The sequence below is a fragment of the Cupressus sempervirens genome, chromosome 9, assembly GCF_028749045.1.
Source record: "Cupressus sempervirens isolate cs-2001-9-10 chromosome 9, ASM2874904v1, whole genome shotgun sequence".
Taxonomy (NCBI): Eukaryota; Viridiplantae; Streptophyta; class Pinopsida; order Cupressales; family Cupressaceae; genus Cupressus; species Cupressus sempervirens.
This window is the reverse complement of record NC_143126.1, coordinates 734606592-734631953: the sequence shown is the minus strand read 5'-3', so window position 1 is coordinate 734631953 and position 25362 is coordinate 734606592. Positions and strand designations below refer to the sequence as shown.

At 39.8% G+C, this 25362-nt stretch overlaps 1 protein-coding gene across 3 annotated transcripts in view; it reads left to right on the top strand.

Moving 5' to 3' along the window:
- The window catches only part of ABH1 (ARM repeat superfamily protein), a 200801-nt gene that overhangs the window by 110535 nt on the left and 64904 nt on the right, over positions 1 to 25362 (top strand). For all 3 annotated transcript variants that reach the window (XM_089801895.1, XM_089801893.1, XM_089801894.1), the window contains exon 9: positions 14630 to 14696. In XM_089801895.1, coding sequence (XP_089658021.1) covers positions 14630 to 14696 — 67 coding nt within the window. The remainder of the gene's footprint in view (positions 1 to 14629; positions 14697 to 25362) is intronic.

Below are 25362 nucleotides of genomic sequence, written 5' to 3'. Positions count from 1 at the left end.
ACTAGGATTGAAGAATGGCATAGCAATGATGCATAATATTGTTGAATTTATTCCAAAATTTAAACAAGTTGTATCATTTGGTAAGAAAACAAATGTTCGAAGATGATATAAATATTAGAAAAGTCACGAACAACATCAATCATAGATAAAGAAGCCTGATACAGTATCGATGATAGTTTGTATGAAATATGGTGTTGGCTTTGTAGGTTCCCTAAACCACAGTTTGGAATCCTACGAGTCTTGCCAATTCGATGCTGGGATATCCAACCGGTTATGGCCAACATGACAGAACGAAATAATGTAATCCAAGTTCCCTGCGCTTTTGATTCTGCAAGGCCAAGGCAGGTCTACTTGATCCTGAACAAATCACTCAAATCCAAGATACTTATAGCAGATCAATTAGAATTTGAATGCAATGAAAAGTTTCCCCAACGACAAGAATCATAGTTTGCAAACTTTGCGAATACTCTCAGAGTTGCCGAGTAGTCTTTTTTTGTTTGTTTGTAATGTTCCGACCCTCTCAACGACTCTTAACAATCTCTCTTTATGATTCTGGAGGGCAGTACGGTTAGATTGGAGTTGATGTACGGATGCCAGCTGGAGGCCGTATGGTGTTTGAGTGATTGTATGGAGTGATGGAATGGAGATGGCAGCCGGCTGTACTCCAAGGATGGGGAGGCTGTACGATGGATGCAGTCACTTTTACGGTGGACAGTGGATTCCGTACGGTGGAAAGGCCGGGGGGGGGGGGCGGGGAAGACACAATGGTCATATGGAGGAGGGAGGAGCGGTACAATGGTTGTATGGTTAGGCTGTACAGTGGATGCAAATAGGGCCATACAGTAGGAAGAGCAAGCCATACGATAGTTGGAGGCGTAGGAGACAAGGAAATGGTTGTACGGTAGGCCCAGATGGCTGTAGGGAAGGGTGCTGGGAAGATGTACGGCTGATTATGCTGGGCTACAGTGGCAGATGATGTACGGAACGAAGGGGAAATGCTAATTTTTGTAATCACCAACTTATGGATCCGAATTCATGAAATAAATCCAAACAAGAATAAAGTTTGAAACACGAATAACCTTCAATTGATATTTGCCAAGAAATGGTGCTCCGATTTGCCATATCCGAGCGAATTATTACATGCAACAACAAAATAAGGTGAGGGTTGAATCCCACCGAAATGCATGAGCCAAATAGGGAAGATCTTTCACTTCCAAAATGGTGAACAATCCACAACTCCAACATGAATTCACAGTACATAGAAATAATCCGAAAAGCATACACTAAAACTACCTACAAGCCGTGATTAAATACTTGTCGGGAAAACTTTTCGAAGGTGTACAAAGATAGCGGACGACGACACATACTATGGAAACAAAACAAAAATGGGTCTGAGATATATTAAACCAATCGGCCCATTAACAACAGTTTGATAAATGATTTATTTTATAATGGGAACATTACAGTTCTCCTGTCCCAAATTTTGCTTGTCCTCACGCAAATGTAGTTTCGGGTGCTGGAGAATGCGCTCGCCCTCTCACGGCGTGTCGTCCAATGAAAAGTATTTCCAATGCACCAAATATTCCTTCATTGTGCTATTCTGCAGGGTCTTCTCATGTACTTCGATGATCTCGGCTGGTTCCAGTATGAGCTCTCCTTCATTGAGTGGTGGAAGGTCTGTGGCTACTATGACATTCCACCCACGACCTTCTTTAGGCATGGAACATGAAAGACGTTATGAATACGACTTCCCTCCAGAAGTTCCAGCTCGTACGAGACTTCACTAATGTGATGAACTACGCGATAAGGGCCATAAAATCGTGGCTTTTTATTTTTGTTTTCCCTTTTACTTCAATGAAGATTGTCAATATGGCTGGAGCCTAAGATAAACCCAGTCCCCTACTTCGAAACTCCTCTCTATTCAGTGTCTATCGACGTACATCTTTTGTTGATTTTGTGCCTGTTGTAAATTTTCCTTCAAGTATTGTAGGATGTACCGTCCCTCCTGAAGTCAATCCCTCACCTTGGTGCGCGACGGTCTCCTAGCATTGTGTCGATGAAGGAGAGGGGTTTGTACCCGTACAAAGCTTTGAATGGCGCCATCTCGATACACATGTGATATGTGGTATTGTAACAATATTCTCCTAGGTGTATCTACTTGACCCACGCCCGTTATTGTGTCGAAACATAGTTTTGAAGGTAACATTCGAGCCACTTGTTCACAATCGCCATTTGTCCATCTATTTGAGGGTGGTAACTAGTATTTGGTGACAATTCTATCCATGCCAGTCGAAACAGTTCTATCTAGAAGATATTGAGAAATTGCCCATCCCGATCATTGACAATGTTTCAGGATAACCCATGCAAACGAAGGACTTCACTAAAAAACAGATCGACAACTTGTGTTGCTTGAAATCTGAGGGGATGGCGAAGAAATGTGCATACTTTGTCAATCTGTCAACCACCACGAAAATATGATCCTTTCCGTTCACCTTGGGAAGCCCCGTTATGAAATCCATCGAGATTCTTTCCCACTTATGTTCTGGAATTGGTAGAGGTTGCAGTAACACGACATGTAGAGTATGTTCGAATTTGTTCTGTTGGTAGACCGCACACTCTCTCACATACTACAATACGTCTCCTTTAAGTCCTTTCCATGAAAACCTCTCCCAGAGACTTCTGTTAGTTTTGAGGAAACTTGAGTGTCTTGCCAAGGGTGAGCCGTGTACTTCCTTCAAGATTTTCTGTTTTAATTTGGATTTCGACACTAAAAATATCCAATTCTTAAAGTAGATGATGCTATCCACCGCTCTGTATCGATCATCCTGGGTGTTGCCATCCATTAGCTCACAGGCAAATGTGTTTTTGGAATATTCTACCAACAAATGTGCCTTCCAGTAAGCTGAAATCTAGTTTAGTGAGCAGATGGCGGGTTTCTTGAACAAGGCATTTGCAACCACATTGTTCTTTCCTTTTACATATTCAATGTCAAAATCAAAAGCCTAAACCTTGCTTACCCATTTTTTTTGCCTCTCGTTCAAATCCCATTGCTCTAGAAAATATCTCAAACTATTGTGATCCGTACGAACGACGAACTTGGCACCCACCAGATACTGCCAAACTTGGTTAGTGCATGTACGATGGCCAACATCTCTTTGTCGTAGATGGAATATAAGCGTTCTATTTGCGTAAGCTTCGTGCTCTCATAAGCTATGGGGTGTCTATCTTGCACCAGTACCGTGCCAATGCCTTCTCCAGATGTGTCGCACTCCAAAATGAATAGTCGAGTGAAATTAGGTAATGCAAGTACAAGACAAGTGCTCATCACCTCTTTCAGCTTATCAAAAGTGACTAGTGCCTTTTCATTCCATTGGAAAGACCCCTTTTTTGTCAGATCTGTTAAGGGTGCGCTGAGCTGAGAGAATCCTTTAAGAAATCTCTGGTAATAACTACACAGTCTGAAAAACCCTCGCAAATCTATGACTAATTTTGGGGGAGGCCAATCAAGGATAGCCTGAATCTTCTCTTGATGAACTTGAACTCCTTATTTACTGACAACATGCCCCAGGTACAATATTTCTGTCATATCGAATTCACATTTGGATTTCTTGGCGAACAAAAACTTCTCCTTCATGATCCTTAAGACTTAATCCAGATGCTTCAGGTGCTCCTCCCATGTCTTGCTATAAATAAGATCATCCAAAAATACCAATAAGTACTTATGTAATTGTTTGTTGAAGATGCGATTCATGCATGATTGGAATGTAGCAGGTGCATGTGTTACTCTGAACGACATGATCAGGAACTCATAATGCCTGTAGTGACAATGAAAGGCTTTCTTTTCCACGTCTTCCTCCCTCATGCGGATTTGATGGTATCCGGAGCGAAGATCTATTTTTTGAAAAGTGGACTGCACCATGCAATTCATCCATTAACTCATCTATCCTTGGAATGGGATATCTATTCTTTATTTTTTTTTGTTCAACGCATGGTAGTCTAGAGACATGCACATCCTCCTATCTTTTTTGACCAAAATGACTGATGACCCGAAAGGGTTGGAATTGGGACAGATCCATCCTTTCTCAAGCAGTTCTTGAATCGTCTTTTCAATCTCATCTTTGAATTTCTTAGGATGGTGGTAAGGTGTGGTTATGACCGGCTTGGCTCCTGCTTCCAACTCAATAGTGTGTTCAAATCCTTGATGAGGTTGTATGCTAGGAGGAATGTCTATAAAAACTTTATCATGTTTACTTAAAATATTTTGGAGATCATTAGCCTGGGGAGGTGTCCATTGGCCTTTTATAGGTTCTACTGAAACAAAACGATGTGTAACCCAAGCAACGTCATCACTCCGAAAAATTGCCTCCATCCGATGCGCAGAAATTTCCTTCAGACACTCATTTGCCATTCTACGGAGAACAACACTCTTTCCATCGACAACAAAAGTGAAATCCATCTGTTTGAAGCTTTGAGTGTATTCATCAAGTGTCTCTATCCACTATATGCCCAAAATAACCTTCATGCCATCAAGGTCCACTATGAAGAAATTCTCGGTCACTGTGTGATTCGCCATTGTGATACTTAGCTGAGGAACAAGGTGTGTGCAAGGCAAAAGAGTCCATTCGGCAACCTTGACCTGAAATCTTGGGTGCATCTCCGTAGGTAGACCTCTTCGCTTCACCAGAGATGAGTTTATGAAGTTTAGAGTGGCTCCGTTGTCAAGCATCACAATAACCCTTTGTCCTTGAAGGATTCCCTGTACGTGAAAAACTGTTCACCTCAGGCTGCCGGTTAAAGCGATAGTTCCCCTGTGGCGTACCAATGCTGCAATTCTTTTTGTGCGGTTCAAACTAACCATGTTGGTGTCGTGATGTTGGTTGTCTTCGGCGGGTATTTCTTTCTGTTCATCCTCATCATTGGACTTGACCTCAATGTAATGGATCTTTCCTTTTCCGAGGCATCTATGGCCCGGTTTCCAAGGTCCCTTGCAATTGAAACATAGTTTCTTCCTTCAGAGCTCCTGTCTGGTGGCTTCGTCCAACGACGGCTTCTTGGGCGGAGGTTTATTATCTTTGTCCCTTGGAAACACCACCGATCTGGAATGTGAGTAACTTTGCGAGGATGATGTTGATGATGATGCCATACTTCGTGCCTTCTTAATGGCCTCCAACAGGGTGGTAGGATTGAACCCCTTTACCCAACTTTTCAGTGGTTCTGTTAGTTTGTCCATGAAGAGCACTACCCGTCTTCTTTCAGAAATGTATGTGACCAAAACAAAGAGTTTTTGAAATTTTGCAATGTGTTGGTCGACTGATCCAGTTTGTCTCAGCTGTGCCAAATGTTTGAAGTTGAGTTCCGGATCTTTACCATCAAATCGATCTATCAATCTCTTAGTAAATTCTGCATAAGTATTTATTTGATCATGCCCTAGTGTGATGGTGTTGTAATGCCACCATTCATGGGCAACTCCCTCAAAGTGCAATGCCACAAATTTAATTGCTTCTTCTGGCATAGGATTGAGCTTGAAGTAAGTATCAACCCTCATTACCCATGCTTGCGAAGAGATGGATCCAGATCCATCAAATGGAGACAAATTTACTTTACTCAACTTCCTTTTGAGATCATCGTTAAATATCCTTTGTTTCCACCCTCGAATATCTCATTCTTAGATCTACATAATCTTTGGAGGATATATCTTCCTCAAAATTCACATTCTTCCAATCTTCCCTCAGCTGCTCTTGCATTTCTTCAAAGGTTGGTTGTTTCCCTCTGTGTTGTGGAAAAGATACATGGAAGGTCGAGAGCATGCTGGATGAGGGTTTGCCTTAACCGATACCGAATTCGCACTGTGTCCATTTTGTTCACTAGATATTTTATTGTTTGCCAACTTCTTGAGAGTTTCTTCCATGAGTCGTTAAGTATCATTGATCTGTGCTTGATTCCTCAGAAGCTCCCTCAGTAGTGCCATGGGTTCGGTGGTTGTGGATTTCGGTTCGGTAGCCATTCTATCAACAGATTGGGTTCTTCTCTTTCGGCTATAAACTCTCATTCATTGTACACAGGCTAGCAGGATCCGAGCTCTGATACCACTGTAATGTTCTGAAGCATGCAACGACTCTTAACAATCTCTCTTTACGATTTTGGAGGGTAGTACGGTAAGATTGGAGTTGATGTATGGATGCTAATTGGAGGCCGTATGGTGTCTGAGTGACTGTATAGAGTGATGGAGTGGAGATGGCAGTTGGCCATGCTCCTCGGATGGGGAGGGCGTACGGCGAATGCAGTCACTTGTACGGTGGATAGTGGATTCCGTATGGTGGAAAGGCCGTATGGGGGAGGGGGGAGTGGGGGGGGGGAAGACACAATGGCCGTATGGAGAAGGGAGGATCGACACAATGGCTGTACGGTGGATGCAAATAGGGCCGTACAATAGGAAGAGCAAGCTGTATGGTAGCTGGAGGTGTAGCAAGAGACAAGGAAATGGCCGTACAGTAGGCTCGAATGGCCATATGGAAGGGTGATGGGAAGATGTATGGCTAAATATGTTGGGCTACAGTGGCAGATGATGTATGGAACAAAGGGGAAATGCTAATTTTTGTAATCACCAACTTATGGATCCGAATTCATGAAATAAATCCAAACAAGAATAAAGTTTGAAACACGAATAACTTTCAATTGATATTTGCCAAGAAATGGTGCTTCGATTTTCCAGATCCGAGCGAAGGATTATACGCAACAACGGGATAGGGTGAGGGTGTTCAATCTCCATTCTTGTTTGTTTGTCTAATGAATTCATAATTAGCAGTTTATGGTGCATGATTGAACACACTCTCCATCCGTCACTCGCAACACTCATTGCAACTTCGTACTACTACATTTCCCAACTGTACGGCATCCAAGTTCAGCCATACTTCCTTAAAACATATCGTATGGCTTGCATACATATACTGTACGACCTTTATATTGCTACTATGCTTTCCTCCCCACAACGTACAGCTTCAGCTGTCCAAACACCATTCCCCCTCCATATTGTATGGCTACCTCACCCAGCTATCGTACGACCTTCCATCCATCCGTACGGATACCCTGCCATACGACCCTACAATTACCTCGTCTTACCGTATGGAGTAAGAACCCTTGCATCATACCATATGGTCATCATCGACTGTGTATTCCACTTGTACAATACTCTATTGTACAACCATACTTATACACCGTCCAACCACTAACTAGATAACGTACGACCTATTTATGTTCGGTTGGATAGAGGTGACGGGAACAAAACATTATAGTGGTAGGAAAGATGGCTACATGAGGAGGTTGAAGAAGCTGGTAGGAAAGATGGAAAGCCAACCAGCAGACAGGTTGAAAAAAAAGGTGGTTCATCGAAGGGTTACGACCATCACTGCGGAAAAGATGAAAATTGTACCTCTAGCATCATACGTGGATGCATACAACCACGTGGTGGACTTGGAAAGTGAACAAAAGAGGGTAAAAAGAAGAAAAATAGATCGTCAGACTTGGAAGATTCATCCTTTGAAAGCACCAGTGACGAGGAATCAAGTAAAAAGGTTCGGGCACTACAGAAGGACATGTTATGATGGAGTTCAAAAACATGAAAAAGAATCCTGGCCAAGCGAGAGAAGGGGAATTGTGGTGTACGGATTGTAAGGAGGGCCACATAAAGGGCTCCTGTCCTAAGAACCAATTTTGCGATATCTGCCAAATTGCGAGACATTCCACCAAGGAATGTTTGTTCAATATAAAAACAGAGGGACACCAATAGGTACTACTAATGGAAGAAGTGCCCACCTCGGGATCGTGAACAAATACGAACAATGTCGCGGCAATCTTAGGAGGGTACCAAAACAACAATCGACACGAACGAGGCGGCGACAACAATAATGGGGGCCGAAGTCGGATACAATATGATTTGAGCGGATGGCCAATGTTACAATGTCATGCGTGCAACCTCTGGGGCTACTTTACCAGAGATTGTACTATCAAAATGCCTTAAGCCTGTAGTGAACCTGTTAAGTATAAAAAAATGTGATGAGGAGACATTAGCCATCACTCGAGCGCAAGGCAAAATGTATCTAGATTTGGAAGAAGAAAAGAAAAGGTTGTAGCAAGCGCGAGCAGAATTAGAAAAAGAAATGGAGGTTGAAAAATCGCAAACAAAGGACACTACCGACACCTCAAGGAGGAACTAGGCAGGACAAAATATCATACTTTAGGTAATGCAAGCGGAGGTTCCCATGAAGCTGGATGACCTTCTTACAATGCCTCATTTATGGATTGCAATACTCAACATGACACCATCTTTGAAGGCAATGGAAGAGCTAGGAAAAGATGCACAAGATGGAAGCAAAAAGACCATGGTGGACCCAATGCTACTTGTGCTCACTACAAGAAGACACTCCATAGTAGCGGAGATGGGTATTCTTAGAACCATCCTCACGAACACCATTGTTGATGGAGGGTCAAGAGTGAATATACTACTGGAAGAAACATGGAAGAAGTTGGGGCAACCTACGTTATGGCCATCTACACTCCGGCTGCTCACCACTGATCAACACGAGATCAAAGCCATAGGGACTCTGATGACACAACCTATAGTGATCGAGACACAAACATTCTTATTGGACTTCGTGGTCATACCGTTGAAAAGAAAAGGGTATGACGCTATCCTCAAATGGGGCTGACTAGTACAGGCAAAAGTAAAGCACAATTGGAAAAGGAATACTCTATCTATGGAAGGCGGAGGTCGAAGATTTGTAATTGATCTATGTACACAGATGGTAGGAGAGGACGCAACATCGTCAGATTTCAAAGGCGAAGGAGATGACAAAGGGAAGAAACGAATGGAACCCAACGAAAAAGGAATCCTGAGACTGGAAGGAGGGTACAACGATGACAACTTGGATTAGGTGAACAACGTACTCCATTGGCAAATGCAGGACTACGAGCTCTTTCCGAGTTGCCACATGTTAGGGGTCGAGGATAGAAATAAACGAGAGGAAAATGAACTTCCGAAGGAATATAGAGAAGTGAAGAAAGGAGAGGCACAGATAGATGAAACACCTTCGCATACATTTAGTGAAGATAAGCCTATTGAATATGAAGAACCCACAGTGAAGATGATGAACTTAGGGGATGAGGCTAACTCGAAAAATATATTTGTGAAAGATGATTGGAATCTAGTCTTGAATGCAACAACGTTTAAAATATTTATGGAATATAAGGATGTTTTTGTGTGGACGTATAAGGACCTAAAAGGGGTACTGCCAGAAATATGCATCCACCACATCCCACTGATAGAAGGAGCAGTACTCATATGAAAGCGGCTGTACCAGATGAACAAAAACTATGCCGCACAGGTCACAAATGAGATCATCTAAATGCTTGAAGCAGGCATTATTTTTAGGGTATAGATGAGTGAGTGGGTATCACTGATAGTGATATGTTTGAAAAATGATACCACTCAAATAAGGATATTTGTGGACTTTCGATGCTTGATTGCAGTAATGATTAAGGATCCATTTTTGATGCTGTTCACTGACAATATTTTGGAAGAAGATGCTGGGGCATGAAATCTATTCATTCATGGATGGATTTTCTCGATACAAGCAGATATCCATCAGAGAAGAAGATAGGCTCAAAACAACCTTCATTGTAGAAGATGGGGTATACGCCTTCAACATAATGCCTTTTGATCTATGCAACACTCTGACAATGTTTCAAAGAATTATCCTACACATCTTCAACAAGATGTTAGTTGGAAACTTCGAAGCATTTTTGGATGATTGGTCAATTTTTAGTGCAGAGGACAAGCATTTGAGCGCACTTAGAGAATGCATAGAAAGATATAGTTGAGAAAGACTAGCACTAAATCCAAAGAAGAGCATATTTATGGTACCGAAAGGGAAACTATTAGGGCACATCGTATGCAAAGTAGGATTAAAGACGAATCCTGACAAAGTCCAGGTAATCCTGGAAATGCCACCTTCAACAGATGTGACTGAGGTAAAATCATTCCTGGGACAGAGGATACTATCGAAGGTTCATTAAGAGCTTTGCGAACTGGGACAAGGAGTTCCATGTACATGTTGACGCATCAAACTACGCAATTGGAGCAATGTTGGCATTGACAGGTGATCACAGATTGGAGCATCCGATATACTTCATGAGCAAACTATTATGTAAGGCAGAAAAGAATTATAGTACAATAGAAATGGAGGCTCTCAGAATGGTGTACGCCATGTGGAAGTTTAGACATTACCTATTGGCAACTCCATTTGTATTCTACGTAGATCATCAAGCCTTGCTATATCTTGTGAACAAATCGATCATCCAAGGACAGATAAGTAGATGGCTATTATTGTTGCAGGAGTTTAATTTAAAATTGTGGTACGACTTGTGAAAAGCCATGTAAGCGCGGATCATTTATTGAGGATCAAATCGGGAGAACCACTTAAGGGAGTCAACGACGATTTTCTCATCGCACAACTATTCCATATTGTTGTACTACCATCCTAGTACGCGAGTATCGGGGAATATCTTTGGACGGGGCAATTTCTTAAGGAAATGCTGCCAAGCGAGAGGAGGAAACTGGAGTTGAGAAGTCGAACGTTCCAATTGATTAACGGGGTGCTGTATAAGATAAGATCCGACCAAATCTTATGATGATGTGTTCTAGAGGAAGAAATATCGAAGGTATTGAAGGAAGCACATGAAGGACCCACAGGAGGACATATGGGGCCAAATACAACTACACGGAAGATACTCCTGGTAGGGGTATGGTGGCCAACCGTGCACAATGACGCTAGGGGGTGTGTTATTGCATGTGATACATGTTAGAGGGTTGGGAAACCACTGAAGAGGAATTTAGTGCTTCTAAACCCTTCATATGCGTAGGAATGATTTGTACGTTGTGGGTTGGACTTTGTTGGACCCCTCAAGGTGAGCAAAACTCGGAGATGCAAGTACATTGTTGTTGCAACAGAGTACCTTACTAAGTGGGTACGAACGCGGGCCCTACCAGAGAACTCTGTAGTGAGCACAACGAGATTCATCTACGAGTAGATTATCACAAGGTACAAAATCTCGCTACAGTTGACAAGTGATTGTGGGGGACATTTTGGCAATCACGTCATCTGACTAACCACATAATTCAAAATATACCATTCTCTATTGAGCCCGTACTATCCTACAACAAACAAGTGGAAGCCACAAACAAAATCTTGGTTGGAGTAATCTACAAATTGTGCCCTCGTACAAAGTCAACACAAGACACACTCCGTTCTAGCTAATTTATGGTCAGGAAGCCGTAGTACCAACATAGTTCATGGTACCAAGTTTGCGAATAGCGATCAAAAAAAAGTTTGGAGACATGGAAAGTCTCACAGAAAGATTGCATAACTTGAATAACCTTGATGAACGACGATTACAAGCACAATGGGCTGCTGAAGTTTCACAGTGTAGATGCAAGGTATGGCACGACAAACACTTGAAACTAAACAAGTTCTAGCTAGATCAATTAGTTTTAAAATATAATAGGCACAATGAAATAGTGCCTATGACCATGAAAAGGAAATCTGGAAACACCACCGTTGCAATACTGTACGACCATTGTGGAAGGGTGTTATTAAGAACACTAGGCCGTATTGCCCATACTTAGCACAAGTAAAAGGCATCGAAGAGAGTAGAGGAGAGAGGAAAGGAGGAAAGGCACCGTACAAGCATAGAAGGAATAACGGATCACCACCGTACAAACATCGTACGGACTTGGAGAACACACTAAGGCAAAGTGCCATAGTGCCATTCTGTAACCCTACCGTATGGTTGTACTCACACAAAAGATTGATAGACTGAGGTACGGTAGTTGTGAAACTGTTCAAAAAACCATTTTTTGCAAAACAAAAGGAGGAACAATCATGGAGAGTGCAGGGAATAGGGCTTGGATGAAAAAATTAGAAGAAGATTCATCCAGTAGCACAATGAATAGGAATGTATAAGCTTTACCATTGAGAGTGCAAATTGCAGGAAGTGCATGCAAAAAGAAGGCAATGGCACAAGTACAGTCGGCTGCAAGCCTGCAACTATGCACCTTACACCTTAGAATGTGGCGTTCGAGCGTTTGAACGGGTTGGAGTGTAGGAAGTGGTGGCAGGAGATCTCGAATGACTATTTTGCGAAGGAAAGCATACAAAGGGCACAAGTGGAATGGGCATTGCGGATGCCGGTGTTTTGCATTTGCGATTTCGAGGGTTTTCTCCGCACCATGCTAGAAGCCTACGACCGATTCTCGCGAACAAGTGCATTTTCGTAATTGGGATAGAACCTCATGATACCCTTTAGAGCAACAGACTTCACTGGGGTGTTCGACATACCTAGTCATGTGCAGAGAGGGAGAAAATTTAACAAGGCAATGAAACTAAGTCGGGAAGTGAAGGTACAACTCGTAGAACTAGTATGTGGTAAACAACCTAGGCACAAAGTGAAGCTTTAATGGATACTTCGAAGGGAAGAGGATTGAAGAAATTCGATGTACAGGAAGGCACTAGTGTTGTTTGATGGACCTAGTAAAAAGTAGACTCACTGGATCAAGTAGGGCATTGAATATCTCATTTCTACAGGTGACCATGATGAATGACATCATGAATGGCAGAGTATATGACTTGACATCCTTATTGGCTGAGTGCACGAATTAGTTCATGACACTGCAACACAAAACATTTTATATGCCACACTATGCCATTGGTCTATTTCTCGACGCCACAGCACGAATGATAGACTAGAGATCAAGTTGGGTCCGATAGAACTAGGGGAGCCTCCAATCATGCAGTGGAAGCACCCTGATACTCTGGGAGGGCAGAAGGCCATCAGACATAAGAGGCTATGACTGGAGGTAGAGAGCTCAAAGCATGGCAACACTGATCGTGGGAGGTAGGACACATCCTCCAATTACACTAACAAGTCAAAGGAGGTGGAGGATGATGAGGATGTTGAGGTTATCATAGCACCAACATTATTGTTTTTGAGGTCCATCGCAACTAGTTCTCACTCACTCGGTTCCAGTAGGCGTCCACATTTCGGGATTTGGACAGTTTAGGCAGCTTGTGGTTATGACCCTAGTCACTATAGCAGCTAGACTAATAGTGTGGCTGACACCCTGGCCATCAGTCCGACCAACATTAGCACCTCCAAGGGTTGCTAAGCCTTTAGTCGACTGAGAGGCTTTGCCAGCTACAGTCGTAGTTTTACCAGAGATTGGGGCTGAGAGACATATGACCGTGGTTATACCCGATGATGAGATAGAGGCACAAGAGGGAGTGATGGAGGTACCTGTGCAGGAGGTTCCTGAGAGCTTGGGGACACCATAGGTCAGACTGGAGGTAGTGGGATCTGATACAGTGGTGACGATAAGCGATGCATTATTGACTGGTGAGGATGCTGTAGTCGAGGACTTAAGTGAGTAGGAGCTGAGTGGGTATTTAGGTAAGAGGTTTAGCATCAGAGCGGCAGTGCCAACACTTGTCGCAATCTCACCCATGAGAGAGATACCTGAAGTGACAAATCCTCCAGCTCCAAGAGATAGTCATCCTACCGTCACAGTGGTGCCACCACTACCCCCACCTCCGATAGGGAGCATGACTGAGAGGATGTTGGAAGCGATAGAGACAATAATGGCCATAGAGCCCACCATGACATATGACCCTTCGCCAGCTATAGAGGAGGATATGGAAACATACTTAGTACATACTTAGGGAAAGATGCTGCATAGATTTGTCATTTAAATGGATGTTAATTTGCTCAAAGGTTTCCATCAATAAAGGGAAAGGACACAGATAAAATAGTTCGTATTTACTCAAAAGCTTTGTGTCAATTTGGCTTTGAAAGTGAAATATTGTGAAGCGAAATTCTCACATACTGAAAATCAAACATGTAGTTTACTGATCAACAAAAGTAAAAATTTCGAAAGCATTGGTCAAAAACATGCAGAAAGTTGTTCTAGATCTTTAAGCATCAAGTCGTCAATGAATTACGTTGCCAGTAAAAGGCTCTTGCTTCCTTCTCATAATTTTATTCATATCTTTGTTAAAATGATTTTAAAATTTAAATGCAAATGAAAAACAATATGGTGATATATAATCATGAAGTGGGTAAGTGCAGATTTCTTGTGTGGAGGCAAGTGAAACATATTCAGCTTACCATTCATAGCTTGTTAGAAAGTGAAAAGAGAATACAATGTGCATATTTGTTCAAATGTTAGGTAGTTAATTGATTGAAAAAAGAGTTGGTTCCTTGCTTGCGGAAGGAGCCATTTGTTTAAAAAAATTGAACTGATGCTTTATTTAATCAGTCATATAAATATAATATATTGGACCTTACATGAAAATTAGTTTGATTTGTTCAGAAAATTTGATGTCTACTAATCCTTTTTAAATCACATGAAATAAGCGGCGAGGTTTACAATGAGTAATACACATTTTTTAAACACTCTTAATGATGACCTTTAATATTCAGCATTTAGTTTTGAGTGATCATTTTGTAATATTATTTCTTGAGTGAATGAAATTTTTCATGTTTTTATTTTCATTTTTATTAATGTTTTTTCTTAATATAGGACTTCTTGGAAGATTTATGGGAACGCATAAAATTGCTATGTGAAGATGGATGGAAGGTTGACAGTGGTATGCTGCTTGTTTCTTGTTCTGTTATTAATGTGTTTCGTTTTCTCTGTTTTAAAAAAGAAAGAAAGGTCTGTTAGTGTTTTTTAACTCTTTAGTTATCAGATATATGGGTTAAATCGAGGTGCACTCCATTACATAATATATTGTTTACGATTTTTAGGCTTATATTACTTCAGCACGAATGCCATTTGATTGGCCCTGTACGGAACATTTTCTTTTCGTACATACCATCCACATATAGTAAGCATATCAACCAGGATAATCACTGGCACAGGCTGCACATCTTCCTGCAGCATCTGGCTGCGAAATAATGGCATGTACTCTAGTCATTATTTGGCTATACATTACTTACAATTATAGTGGGGATACCACTCAACATGCCTCACAGTCAAGATTTCCATGGGAATAGTTGAATCTTGGTCTGCAACATGAGAACTGAGGCCCAACCACTCAATGACACCTAGTTGACAGAAGTTCTATTGGTATTAAATTTTGTGCTTTTCTCATTTTGTTAAATTTTGTGTTGCTTATTTTTCATTGACCTTTTTTAAGGAAACATTTAAATAGCATTAGATTCTTTCAATGTTGTAAACTTCTAATAGTAATAATAAAATAGATCTTGATGTGTGGTGTAGAGAATTAAAACGAAAATGTGAAATGTCTTACATAGGAAGTTGAAGAGGTACAAAAGACAAATTCCTTTGGTTGATATTGTATGCATGAATGTATATATGTGTTTGTGCATATGTATGCGTGGATGCGTATGTATTTATGCATGCATGTCTATATGCATGTGTGTGTAAGAAAACCTGTTTGCATTTATGTATGTATGTATGCATGTATCTATGCATAAATGTTTGCACACATGCATGTCTATATCCATGCACATATGCATGTATGTATGTATATGTAAGTGTGTCTATCTATCCATGTGGGTATGTAAGTAATCATGCATGCATGGACGTTTGCATGTGTATATCTTTATGTTTGTACATTTGTGTGTATGTATGTGCATGCATGCATGCATGTATGTTCGTATGTGTTGGTGGCTGTCTATGTGAATGCATGTGAGCGTGTGCCTTCCTGTCTTGAAACAAAATAAGTTTAGAATACAATAATCAGGCATATGTTTAAACAAAACAATTTTGAATTTTGACTTTTGAAATAAAATGTCAAACTTGAATGCCATGATACATAATCATTGTTTAATATTAAAGTAATGCAAGTAGTAATCAGCATCATATGGATCGTTATCAAAACCACCGCCACCATCATTATCCAATAGGCTATAATAAATCGAAGATTACAATATCATGTTTATCCAAGATGTTTGGCACCCAGTTTTTCCACTGGGTGTAACTACTCAGCACGTGACGTATGTAAGTTGCCAGAAAATTCAAACTTCATTTACTTTTAGCTTCAAGTTGGTTTACTATGACTTCGTTTAATTGCATTTGATGAAGTTTCATATATGTGGTTAGAGCAGCTTCTTGCTGTCCATTTTGTGTTTGCTTCGGTTGCAAATTATTCTGTATCAGCGTCTTTATGATGATTTGCAATGGCATCAGGTATTGGACAGGCTGGTCAACAGTTATAATCAATTCATTGTTATAGGCAAGAAAAATAGCCCTAACTAATTTAGGAGAGAATATAATAGAAATGGAACTAGGGCTTCCATGATTTCACAAATGGGGAATTAGTGTGGAGATGAAATCGAACTGTCCATTGATTTGTCACATTTGAATCAACTCATTCAATGCAATTTTTTTTTAACTATGCTTGATTTTTATTAATCTTTCTTGCATCGTAGACATTACATCAAAAATTTACAAAAAATCTTGAGATAAGACACTTGCCATGGTTTCAGTGAATTTTATTTTTCAAAAATTGTATCCAGTTCATTTACTAATGCTTACAATCCTAAAGATAACAAAATCATTCTTTCAGTCTATTTTATGAACATGAGAGTTATTTCAGTCTTTGTTCAATAATTTGTTTGATTTGGAGCTATATTGTTCTGTTTTGATATTCCTTCAGTGTAGTGTGAGAGAATTAGTTTCATAACCTTCATCTGCACATCCTTCTCTTCATGTCCATTATTAAAAAATTTATGTCCAGCTATCTAGCAATATTAAAACTTCTCTTGTAGAATTGTTAGGCTGATGAACATGAGAGTTATTTCAGTCTTTGTTCAATAATTTGTTTGATTTGGAGCTATATTGTTCTGTTTTGATATTCCTTCAGTGTAGTGTGAGAGAATTAGTTTCATAACCTTCATCTGCACATCCTTCTCTTCATGTCCATTATTAAAAAATTTATGTCCAGCTATCTAGCAATATTAAAACTTCTCTTGTAGAATTGTTAGGCTGATGAATTATATTCCTATAGAAGTCGATCAAAATACAGCAATTATTTACAAAGATAGATTATGTTTAGAGCAATAGGTGATGGTTAAACTATCTGAGGAAAATTGAAAATTAAACTAACAGAATTTAATGAAAAAATTAAACTAAATTGTGGGGGAAAATATGGCTGAGTAAAACTCTCGGGGTGAAGAAAAACTAGTTAATTAGTAAGATTATTCAAGTATTCAACTTTGTTTTCCTCATAGATTATCACGTGTATAGAATCCTCTTTCTTAATTATATTTTATCAATTCATTAAATAATAATACAAAGGAAGACTGTATTCTCAACATTGAAGGATTGCATGGGAGGATAAATAACAAAAACATGCATAGGATCTATATTTAAGAATATTTATGAAAATGAAACATTACAGTAACTTGACTGAGCTGTCGCTCTAAAAATCTGGAGATCTAATAACATTTGATTAGATATATCCAAGTTTAACATGAAGGGGAGATAAGAACAAGTAGCGGTGTAGTCCCTTAACACTCCAAGTGATCCCCTATTTCTGTACCTTTCTAGGGAGATAAGATAAGATAAGATAAGATAATGATATTAATGTTCAACAAAAGACCAAAAAGAGGTCTATGGGACTGAAAGATTACAAAAAGCAGGGCTGAAGCCAGCAAGAGCACACAAAAGTGTCCGAAGAAAAGCAACAACAACAAACAAAAACAAGCAGCAGAAAGCACTAGGAGTCTTTCTTGGGTGAGAAGAAATCAGTCACAGAATGATACACGTGTCGATGCGTAGAGGTACTACACTGTCTCCGACTTGTCCTAGAAGAGTGTCGCTGGTGCCTATAAACAGAACGGGATCTAACGCATCTAGAAAGATCACTAGGCCGAATAGAGCTAGAGGGCCTTTTCACACCACGCAAGGGGGATAAAGGTGTAAAAAGGCAGTAATGAGTTGAGTAGATGAGTGCCGGTGTGGAAGTAGAGTCTGAATCATGTTATCCCAGAGCACAGTGGCCTCATGTAGATACAATGCAAGGCATCTCTGATCATAATCGCTAAAAATAAACAACAAGAAGGGAGAGAAGAATACAACAAACAACAAGAAGGGAGAGAAGAATACAACAAACAACAAGTAGAGCTATAGGCTCTTAGCAATCCAAGCAATTCCCTTTGTTAATCACCTTTACACAAAGAGACTGTTGATGTCAGTTTTGTACCACTATATAACATTTAGCAATTGAATACTTGATATGGAATATCAAACATTCAATCCCTCTCTTGAAAAGTAAATACTCATGAAGAACATGAGAAAAACTCCAAGGTTCCTTACACCTGTGGATACTAACTCAGTTATATTAATGTGATTTGCTGGTTAATCACATAGGTGGGTTTATGTTATTCATTCGAAGATAATCTGGACTTTTGTTGTGATGGTGATGAATCTAGCTTTGCAATGTATACTAGTGCCAAATGATGTTGATGGTGATGATGGAGGGAATGTCCACCAATAATGCTCTGATTTTCTAACTTTCTCCAAGAATGAAATCCAACTACTACACTACTTCCTGCTTCACTTCTACGCCTATGAATGGAAAGATTATCAAATGGCCGGGGATCAAATCTGATGAAAGCTTACTAGTGACTCTACCTCTATAGATGCAATGATTCAAGGGAAAAAGACTAGATTACCACGCAAGGCTTCCTAACCAGCCGCTAGGATGCTAGTGGCCTAGTTTATAGATCCCTTTCAAATATCTACTAATGTCACCATACAACTATCCATATATTCTTACTCTTAACAACTTTCTTGAAATAAAATCTTCTATAACAACTTCAAAGGGATCTAACTCTAACTATTGGAAGTAGAAACCATGCAATAACGCCAAGTGTTCTTATCACCATGCAAGTCACAACAATGATAAGAGAAGCAATTTTGGTATTATCTTAAGCAACAATTTTCTTCAACCATTGGAAGTAGAAACCATGCAATAACACCAAGTGTTCTTAATCACCATGCAAGACACAACAATGATAAAGAAGCAATTTTGGTATTATCTTAAGCAACGATATTCTTAAACCCTTTACGAATGAGAGCAAATGGCCTTATATAGGTGCCAAAATTACAACCAACAGTAGATATTAAGAGGCAAAATTAACGATCTAGATCAAATCCCAGAAACTCTAATTAGGGTTGCCACCCCATCGGCCAATGAGAAGACACCACCTTTTCAATGGACCAATGAAAAAAAAGGAAAAGTGGCAACCAATAAGAAGGCGCCAAAATGGTAGCCAATCAGAATCAGATACCTATCCTACCCAAGGAGAATTTGCCACTTGGGCTTACATCAAATGATCTTCTAATATAATTCTACCATTTTCTTTCATCTTCTTAGCCAAAGCAATGAACTTGGCTAGCTTGTTATTGACTAAATTCATGGGAGGGCAAGGCGTGTGCTTCATCTTGAGCTCAGTTGAATTCATCATGTTGCTCGTTGCTTGTAGTGTCTTCTCATGATCCTTGTCATATTCTTTCGCATATCCGATAAAGGCATTAAGGGAAGGGTGCCCAATGCTTCTTCTTGGTGGCAACCTTCCCCAGTTCATCCAATCTTGATCCAAATTTTGTCTCATTGATGTTTTCCTCTTTGATATCTTCAAAATCAAGTGCAGCCGCAACATCACTCATCATGATTGAAATGGAAGTGTCAATGTCTGGGCTATGCTGTGCAATCTCATTTTGTATCTCTTCAAGTATCCTCAATTTGATAGTCAAGGCAACAAACTAAGACTCTATCGTACTCATTCCTCCTTCATCTACCAACTTGGTTCTCTCTAAATATCTCTCCGATAGCTCGATAAATGCCCGTAGCTTGGTAATGGCTAATTCCTTTTTTGGGAGGAAATTCTTCCACTCCCCTTCTAATGTTTTGAATTTGTCTCTAATAGCTACCAATGACCTGATTGTCAAGATAAAGGAAGGCAAGAAATTTTGCCCATCTTGAATTATATCATTGATCCAATCCTTGACTTCGTGCAACTGAGCCAATATCTCTTCTATATTGCTCCCGCCGTCTCTCTAATTGAAACCATGCCTTTCTGGATCTCCTCACATTCCATGCCATCCGTGATTCTTCCCAAGTTGTGCTCTACTATTTCATACTCTTGGGCTGTAATCTTATCCACTGCCTTGCTAACCTTTGGTATAGCAATGTGAACTTTTCGATGACCATCATCATCACTCCTGATTACCTTTTCCACCGTTTTGACAATTTGTCTTTGTTTCTCGCTATCTTCCTTTTCCACTAACTCTTGAATATCTTTAACTGTTCAGATAGTCATCACCTCACCTCTTGGCATAAGCATTTGCCTTAACCATAGTGGTGTAGTGCATCTCCCCAAATCTAGATTCGGTTCGACTAGCAAAGCATCATCAACAGCCTCAGGTGCTTGGCTTATTTCCTCAATATCAGTTGGCCTATCCTCTTTTTCACTAGTGACTATCACATCATCTCCATGTTGGTTCTCCGAGAGAGGAGAGTATTCGGTACTGTCATTGTAACCACTTGATTTTGAATCAGAATTCACCTCTACCGAGACCCTTTGTCCACTTGTGTTAACCTCTTGGCTCCTAGCCTCAATTATGTCTCTTTGCTGGATGTTCCTGATGTTCTTTACTTTTCTCAACCTCCAAATTTCTCTTCTTGCTCTTAACTGCTCTTTGTTGCTGGCTATTGCCTCCACCTTTTTGTTTGACTGACCGACCTCGTTCCTCCGGTTTCATTTTCTCATAAGGCATACCTTTCAACTTTGTAATTGCCTTAACTTCCCATTGTACCATGACTCAATGTGTAGATCAACTATCCTTGTAACTATCTCTAAGGAAGGATCGTGATGATTATCCCAATCCACTGGATCATAATCTTCTCTTAGTACAATTTCATAATCAGCCTCTCCATGTGATTGCCCTCATCATGCCCATTGGCAATCTTGACAAAGCTAGCTTCCTCATATGAAAGTCATCCCGTGCATTGGCCCAAAAATCTTCTATAGTAAGAATATGTTTGAATGCGTTTTCCTAAGATGCCTTGATGAGACCATTAGGATTGAAACCTTGTCTTGCTCTATACCATCCTAGATGATACCATTCTAGCTCCTTCTCTGCAGCTGCAAAGGTGACAGGATTGGGGCAAGTATCATTGTCTATTCCAAATAAGAAGGTAATCCTTGTCTCGCCTTTAAGTTTCATCATCTTGTCATAATGCTTAAGTTGCCTAGCCAACTCAATCAAAACTATCTTGTCGGGTGGGTACCTTGGAAGTCTCTTGGGACAAACTGTACTTTTGCTACTCTAATATATGTAAATTGCGGAAATTGGATGAACCAACTCCCATACTTAACTTTTACTTCCGCTTTCGTTGAGATCCTTCTAGCAAGTGTTCCTTGTAATATCCTTACTGTCTTCATGGCAAAGGCATCATAAAACATCCTATAGTCTTTGGTGTTGTGCAAATGAAACTGTGGATAACACTTGTGCACCAAACATTGCTCCGGCCCATTGCCAATCCTTCGCTTGCATGGGATAAAATTTGTAAGCCAAAACAATATGGTGGAGCAGGCTTGAGTGATTGGAGTTTTATGAATGTGGCTTTAGGAGTTTGATGAAAGTTAGGAATTTATATAGGAGCCCAGAGCAGTTATGGGGAAAAATTCTAACATCTAAATATCTGGATTTCAATGATCTAGAGAAGATTCTCACTATTAGGAACCCACAAAATGGCTCAGCAATATGAAACTTTATTGTCTTGTAGGCATGTGAATACTAACCATGTCTCATGGACAGTAGGGGATGGTAACAAGGCAAATTTCTGAGAGGGCTCTTGGAATAGTTACCTAGTTTTAGAAGAGGAAATTAAAGATGTGGATCTTGAAAGAGTTCTTTGTGACAAATGGGTTGTCAGGGTGATAGATTATTTGATGGAGTTTTAAGGTCCTTTGGGAAAGGAGTGAGGATGGAAGGATTGGAGAGATGAAGGATTATTAGATCAGCAACAAGCTTCTTTAAGGAATATTTTTAAGGGAAGGGATGTTTGTCTAATAGATAGAGAGGAAAAAGTGCATTGGTGTGTGTTCTTCTCAAGGGAATACTCCGTTAAGTTGAATTATGGATTTCTCTCAAGAGGTGGGTTGGAAGCTTTTGAAGCGGAGGAGCTTTGTTGGTACAAGGATTGCCTACCGAGGGCAAGGGCCTTTGCGTGGTTAGCAATGCAAGGTAGGATCCTCACAAGTGAAAGGAGGAAAATAATTGGTTTTCAAGGCCGAACTAAATGTGTCATGTGCAATATGCAATAAGAGTTTGGTTACCATTTGCTTCTAAGTTGTGAGTCAACAACCAAATGCTGGCAAATGGTGCAAGGCAAATTCAGGTGGCAGGGCCTGTGGATGTCCACTTTAAAGAGTTTCTTTCTAAGTTAAGCACGAATTAAGTTAAGTGCTCTTTGTTCAAGTGTGTGGAAAGTCATTCCCTCTATTGTTATATGAGACACTTGGAAGGTAAGGAAAATGTACATTTTTCAAGAAAAGGAAGAATCGATTGATAGATTACTATGCAGAATTGATCACTCTATTGAGGAGTTAATGAGTGCAACATCCTTTAGGCAAGGATCTAGGAAAGAGGTTTTTTACAAAGAAGATGTTGTTATTCAACAATTCTAATCGGGAATTAAAATTAGGAGTTTGGGCTGTAATAAGTAGGATAAACAAGATGTTATTTCAAGGAGATTAGTAAAGTGGTGTACTCTGAATGTAGGATGGATCAAGGCAAATTTTGATGGTGCTGCGAGGGGTAACCCTGGTCCTTCTGGGGTTGAAATAATTATTAGAAATTAGTAAGTGGAGACTCTAGCCTTTGGGGGGATTAGATTGATGGATGTATGAAATAACATTGCATAGATGAAGGCAGCTTTGATGGCAGTTAAATGTGCAAAGCAATTGGGGGTGCAAAGGCTTCATTTAGAGGGGGATTCCTTAATAGTAGTAGAAGCCATTCGATCAAATAGATTCCAGGCTTGGTACCTAGAAAACTATGTTAAGGCTATTAGGGAGGAGCTGGTAAGTTTTTTTGGTTTTAGAGGAAGTCATATTTATAGAGAGGGAAATGGGGAGGTCGATGCTTTGTTAAAATGGGTTGTAAATCTCCAAGAAGTTGGCAAAGGACAATTTGAATTTTGTGATCGTTTGACAGATTGCATTTTTGATTTGTTTAAATTTAATCTTTCTTTTTTACTTTTATTTATTAATAGGTGGTGTTGGAATTTATTATTATTTAAAAGGTGGAAGGCAATCTTTTAAATTCACAAGGGGAAGGAATGCTAACATGGGTAATGATTAAAAGGACAGAGGAGTTGTTGTTTGAGTGAGGGAGATTTAGAAATGACAGTGAAGAAAGGTGGGGAATGATGGGGACAAATAAGGACTATTAGTTATTAATTATGCGGGTCCTTGAAAGCTTGAAGACATAAGTGTTTTTTTGCAAAGACGTAGGTGGTTGAAGGTGGAATTTGCAGTCATGGAGCTGACGCTCATATTCAAAATGCGTCGATAACGAAAGGCCCTACTAGGGCCTTTTATTGAGAAGCGATTGAAATTGCTTTTGCTATGCCCGAGGGATGTAGTGATAAGGGTTGTGCAGCGAACGTTGGGTCATTTGTTTCAAGAATGGACCCATGATTGGAAAACATAGGTGGATGTGGCTGCAATGGTAACGACTCAGGTGCTAGATTTGAATGAGGATACACTAGTAGTGCAATGGGTGGTGGAGGCATTGTTCCTTAAAGACTTAAGTTGTTGGGATTGACTCATTGTTGGAATGAGCTTTTTCAGGCTACGGTTTTAACTACAATGAATGCTTTGGAAATGAAGAGAAAGGGAATGAAATGGGGCAGTTTTCCTTTCTGTGGTGGCCAAAGAGAGTAAACCAGAGGGCCTACAAGGAGGAAATTATTGAAACTTGGGTTAAACTGAAGGAAGAAATTTGCTTATTTCAAGCAAATAATGGCCGTCATGTTGTGGGCTTTTCAGTGACACTCTTCGATGGCAATGGTTTGCAATTCCTCATCAATGAAGGCTGATGGTGTGTGTGGTTTTTTTGCACAATTGACTCATGGTTTGTAATTTCTGATGGGGGGATTGATTTTTTGGGAGGAACTAGATGGAAGCGGTGTGAAGGAATGTGGGTGGCAATTTTTTTGAAGAAAGATTTGAATGATAAATTTGACAGACTGGTTAATGGTGAACAGAGTAGGGAAAACAAGAATGACTAAGGGAAGATGTTGAACACAGTTTTTTGAAACAACGGTTTTGGATGCCGTAGGTAAAATTGGACTTCTATGCGATGGGTTTGTGTGGTTTTATGCAGGCAGCGTGCGAGAGAGGTTTAATTCATTCATGCCAATGAAGGGAATGTTAATTTGCTCTTTAATGTTTATAAGCCCGTTGAAGGGGATCTTTTGTAATGATAGTATAGAAGTAATATGTAGATAGTAGTTTGATGACCCTTTTAGAAAGTTGTTAATGGACCTTTGTGCTGATGTAATTTTCTCTTTTATCATAAAATATAATGCTATTACCAACCAAGGAAAGCATATATAAGAGTATACTAAACTAAGCCATAAGGCATTGCAAAGACCATCTGTGAAACAAATACACTAATGCAATACCTTTGTTCATCCAGAGGGAAGGGCATTTTTAATAGTTCATTTTTTTATCGATCTACATTTGTCCGTAGGTGCCCATCTAAGAAATGATAAAATGGCATTGATGCCCAAAATGATATAGCCATACGAATATAAGGCAAACTTCAACGAATGCTTTGTTGATAGCTGAAATTCGTTGAATTTCGAACCCGATAGCCAAAATTCGTCGAACTTTGTGACTAAGCTATAGATGCTAATTTATTTTTAGTTATTTCATTTTCAACAAAACATCAAAGTAAAAATCTACAAAAATAACATATTGGACTATAATACAACACAATATTTGAACTATAATATAAATTGTTAAAAGAACTTATTATTTAAAAAAAAGTATAATTATAGAAATATTATTTTACATTTCAGGAACTTTACGAAGTTTGATGTTGAGCTAGATGTTTCTTGTCAAACTTAATACAAAATTTATGTTTTATTAACTTGGATAACATGTCCATTGATATGGTTCTTTTGTGGGCAAAAAATATTCATGTGCCTTATATAAGTTAATTGTTCTCTTACAATGCATTAAATTATTCAAAACTTTCTCCCC